Below are 5,000 nucleotides of genomic sequence, written 5' to 3' on the forward strand. Positions count from 1 at the left end.
CCGACTCCGAGCGCGTGATATCGGTCCATCAAGCCGAATCATTGCCTCGGGGCGTTTTGGCGCGGCGCCGCTGCGGACAGCCGCACGCCGCACATCGTGCGTATTGTTATGACGGCGATAGCCGTGACCCGTCGCCATTGGGATATATATATAATGTGTATATGTGTATATATATGTATATAATATATATAATATATATATATGTGTAATGTATATATGTATATATATGTATATGATATATATATATATATATATATATATATATATATATAATGGGTATATATATAATGTTTATGTATACATGTACAGACACACACACACACACACACACACACACACACACACACACACACACACACACACACACACACACACACACACACACACACACACACACACACACCCTTACACACACACACTCCACATATGTATATAGATAGTAAGATGGATAGATATAGATATATATAGATATAGAAATAGATATAGCTATAGATATATATATCCGTGTATACACAAATAATTGCTGTGTATACACAAATAATTGTACGTAAACATTTAGTAAATTTTATCATTGTAAGCTATCTTAGAAACATATCTCTGACACTTGCAATAATTATTTTCATTGCATCCTCTTTTTATGGCTTTATATGAATTATGGAATAAAATCACTGCAACAGTCCTTGAAGGACAGAATATGGCAATTATTGTTCTCAGTTATGTGTGCACACAGGGTGAGATATAATAGAAAAATAAGTATGAGAATGATATATCTTATTGATTGCCAAATTGGCATTATTTGAAATATTTGTCAATGAAAGTACACAAAAAAAGAGAGACAATACTATTTTTTCCTATTTTGTGTGGACACAAAGCTCTGAACTGCCAGGCCATTTGGGGTTAAAACCAAGATATGAACACCAGCTAACTCCACAGATGCACTCCAAAAAATATTTGTGTTTGTAATTATGTGAACTTTTACTGGCTTTCAGTAAAGTACTCACATTATGCATTTCAATATCAATATTCTTACCAAAGTTAACACCACATAGTTTTTCATTTGCCTGGTATGTAATTTGAAAACACCTCACATACACTTTGGCAAATGACTTTTCTTCTCATACCAAAGTAAGAAATTGTCAAGCAGATGACGTGATAAGTGGAAAATTCAGCCCTTTTTACACTGTATCTCTTAACTGATATATGAGATGTTATGACATAATGGCAGTAATACTTAATGATAAAGAGACAAAAGAGAAAATGAAAATGAGAGAAGGAATGCTTGAGTCAGGGCACAAAAATAATCTCACAGTTGAATACATACATATAAACACAGTGTATCCATTGATATGCAAATGCTCACAATGACCTGTGCATGTGTGTATATGTAAGTATGAGTGTGAGAGTGAGCAAGAGTGTGTATATACCTATTTGAACAGTTACATATATTTATATATAATGGTGTATATAGTTGTATAAATTTACATGAATGTATGTTGATATTGGATGACTTTGACTAAGAAGATCAAAAGATGAGTATGTATATTTCATAACATAGATTAGCTGATCTTATAGTGCATCATGGATTTGATTATCAAATGCCCATTAGCATTATATATAGTTGACATGCAGTGTGATAAAGAGAAATGCTTGGCTATAGTGCCAGTTTCTTTTCACAACAGTCTTCCATACCTCTGAAGTTTTAACTTTCTCTGCTGTAGAAAGAGCTGAATCCCTTTCCAGGTTTTTGCTGATAACACAGAAGACACTTAACACTGAAACCTTCACATTTTCACATTTCTAATAATCTATTCTTATGCTGAACAAAGACACCAACTTTAATGTTCATGAGCAAAGAAATCTCTTGGCTCTGGAACTCTTCTGGGCCAACTATTCATGTGCTCATTATTATTGATACCACGGATGACTCTTTATTTGATTATTTATTATTACTTATAGTCGGATACAGATAGCTTTTTTCACCTCATTTCTTCATTGTTATATTTATCAGTACTGCTGTAATTAACTACATATTTTCTATTACCACTCTATGATATGAGAAAGATAAATCAAATTGAAATATGATTGATTTTATTTCCAAACTGACTAGAAATATACATTTAGATTAATTTAGCTCTTAATAGAATGTCAAACTCATTAAAGGTCTTGTTTGGTGAGAAACTTTTTTATTCATTTTTTTTTTTTTTTTTTTTTTTTTTTTTACATTTCATGGTTAGCAAAGATATGTCATTCATAAAGTCAGGGTTGATATAACACCCTGGACTTTTTTTTACTCGATATTACTGAATTGACAGTTCCCTACATGGCGTGGAAGGACTAGATCCATTTTATGCACTAGAGCTGTAAAACAAGGAATTTATTGCATTTTATTTTTATGATTGGGTTATATATCTTTTGTTTTAATTAATTCTCATATGCTTTCTTTATTGCTTTGGTTTGAGTTTAAATTTAGTTACGTAGATTTTCAGTTTGATGAGGAAAATGGATATGCTAGAAATTTTTACAATTGAAAACCAAAGCTCCATTTTAACATGTAAACAGTGGGTATAAATACTTAAACATTACCTGAAAATGTACTGCTGCTAAACCTATCATATACTACATTTAGGGCTTGTACAGTACAGAATAAGTTAAAATATTTCAAAGTAATATATATATTTTTTCATGATTATTAAAGAAAAATGATGATTTAAATGCTTTTTCTTCATTTAATTCATTTGCAGTTATTGTTTCTTGAAACTTATTTTCATATCATTAAAAAAAATATATATTTTATCCATTCATTGTAAGACATTAGTAGTTATAAATATAAGATCATATATATATATATATATATATACATATGTATATATATTTATATACACAGAGTTATGAAAATTAGAAAGTTATTTGTAATTAGAGGAACTATGTGTTTAAGACTAGGGGCATACAGTATTTGATTCATCAGGAGTCCGATTCTGAGTAGTTGTTTCTTGTTTTAGCACCGTAGTTCAGTGAAGATTTTATAGTTGTTATTATGATTTCCTGTCTTATTTTGTGTTCAAAGAAATAAGGAAATGACAGCTTATGAAAGAATTGATGTTTTAGATAGAAGCAATATCTTAGGCATATCCTCATGAAAATAGAAGAAGAAAAGTATGTTGATGCCAGTGCAAGTCAAGTGATCCTCGAAAGAACATGCAATTTCTGACAACTTTTCAAGCCTTACTTTTTCCATAAGGTTCTCTCCTTATGAGGAATATTGATTTTATGTTTCTGTTCCTCTTTTTTTTTCTTTCTCTCTTTCTCTCTCTCTCTTCATCTCAATCTTTCTTTTTCTTCTTATGTTTCTCTTTAATGCAGAGTGAATGGCTGCCACAATTCTCGACTCATTGATAAGTTTACAGCACAACCCCCTCTGCACATCCCCTTATTAGACGCTATGTATATGTTACCTGTTGCAAAGTTTTACATTTGATTGCCCTTATTTATTTACAAGTAGCTTCATAATTCCTTTTGTTCAGTTCTGCCCCTTAATTTTTTTTATTAATTTTATTGGCAGATACTCTTTATTGGCAGAAACTCTCTCTTCACTTACTCTCAGATTTGATGCAGGTTTCAGGCTACTCTGATGATGTAATTAACCTAGCGTTGAGAACACAGCCTTGAGTTGGCGTTCTCAGCGCTTCATCGCGGCCCCATCTTGACTCTCTTCAATTTTATTAGGACTTAAACAGCCGTGAAAGCACCTTAGGCATCATTTGAAAGCAGGCGTGACAATGGTTGCGTGAGGACCAAGTTTAGAGTGCGACTTGTGAGTATCGTGAGTGAGTCCGGCCGCCGCTACCTGGCTGCTGATCGCTGTCCTACCTGTGTCCGGTGTGGGCCCTGTCCTGTCCCGACACTATCCCAACACTCTCCCGCACTATACAACACCTTTGCACCATACGACATTCTTGCATTATACAGCTGTTGTCTTTAATGAATAAACTTTCACTGTGCACTCTCACAAAACTACAACACTAATGTTCTCAGTGACACTACTATGATACATTTTTTAAAATATTGAAGTGAATACACCCCTCTTTTAGACTAATTTGTTTGTACAATGCCTCTTCATAGATTATCTGCTGTATTTTACAGTGGAAGTACTTCAGTTTCAGTATAAATTGTTCTTGTAAAGCTTGTAGAAATACTAAATAAATCTATCCATATGTAATAGTGTATCCTGTAACTCATGGATGACATTTAAAGGGCTCATGACAAATACCTCTGTCCCACCATGACATCTTGCAGTTTATAGAGAGAGACTTGGTCTCTTGTTTGTCTAGACTAAAACATATTACTATTTGTACCCTTCTGAACTTATAATAACATCTCAAGTTCTTTTATTAACGAACTCCTATGCTATACATTAACCTTTTATATTTTGGAAATTTGGTTTTACATAAATCTCATATTAATGATAACCTTAATATTAAAGATTAAATGTCATTCAAAACATTTTATTTTTTGTGTATAAAAAAAAAATCAGGATTTACTCTGATAAAAGGAAAAGAATAATTAATTAGGTTAGGCTAGTTTTGTCTATGTTTTATTGATAGAAATACACTCACTTTAGCTTATTCATCAACCTCACACATAACTGCACAGCCATCATTACAATAAACATTTATATAGTGGAGTAGATAATCCAGTTACTATTTGAATCAAAACACTAGTACTATGTTATCTCTTGCTTACAAACCATGTGGAGTAGATTCTAACTTACAGTTCTGCACAATGACTAACATATGCTTAAGTTATGTTCTTAGTTAAGCTCAGATCATTAATGCTCTTGATTAGTGTAGCTCTTTAGTGTTGTAATTAATAAGTGAAATTTGTAAGTTACCAGTGGTAGGAAACTGAGTTCATATTTTTAATAGATGTAATTATACCATGGATTTTATGGTTGTGTGTGTGTGTGTGTGTGTAAGAGAGAGAGTGAGAGAGTGAGAGAGTGA

At 32.4% G+C, this 5,000-nt stretch overlaps 1 protein-coding gene across 5 annotated transcripts in view; it reads left to right on the forward strand.

Moving 5' to 3' along the window:
- The window catches only part of LOC125028167 (single-stranded DNA-binding protein 3-like), a 159,283-nt gene that overhangs the window by 135,861 nt on the left and 18,422 nt on the right, over window positions 1–5,000 (forward strand). The window contains exon 16 of one of the 5 annotated variants that reach the window (XM_047617548.1): window positions 3,724–3,811. The exons of the other annotated variants lie outside the window; for them this stretch is intronic. Within the exon in view, the coding sequence (XP_047473504.1) occupies window positions 3,724–3,762 (39 nt within the window). The 3' untranslated portion in view covers window positions 3,763–3,811. The remainder of the gene's footprint in view (window positions 1–3,723; window positions 3,812–5,000) is intronic. 5 annotated transcript variants of the gene reach the window in all.

Source organism: Penaeus chinensis, chromosome 8, assembly GCF_019202785.1.
Source record: "Penaeus chinensis breed Huanghai No. 1 chromosome 8, ASM1920278v2, whole genome shotgun sequence".
NCBI classification, from domain to species: Eukaryota; Metazoa; Arthropoda; class Malacostraca; order Decapoda; family Penaeidae; genus Penaeus; species Penaeus chinensis.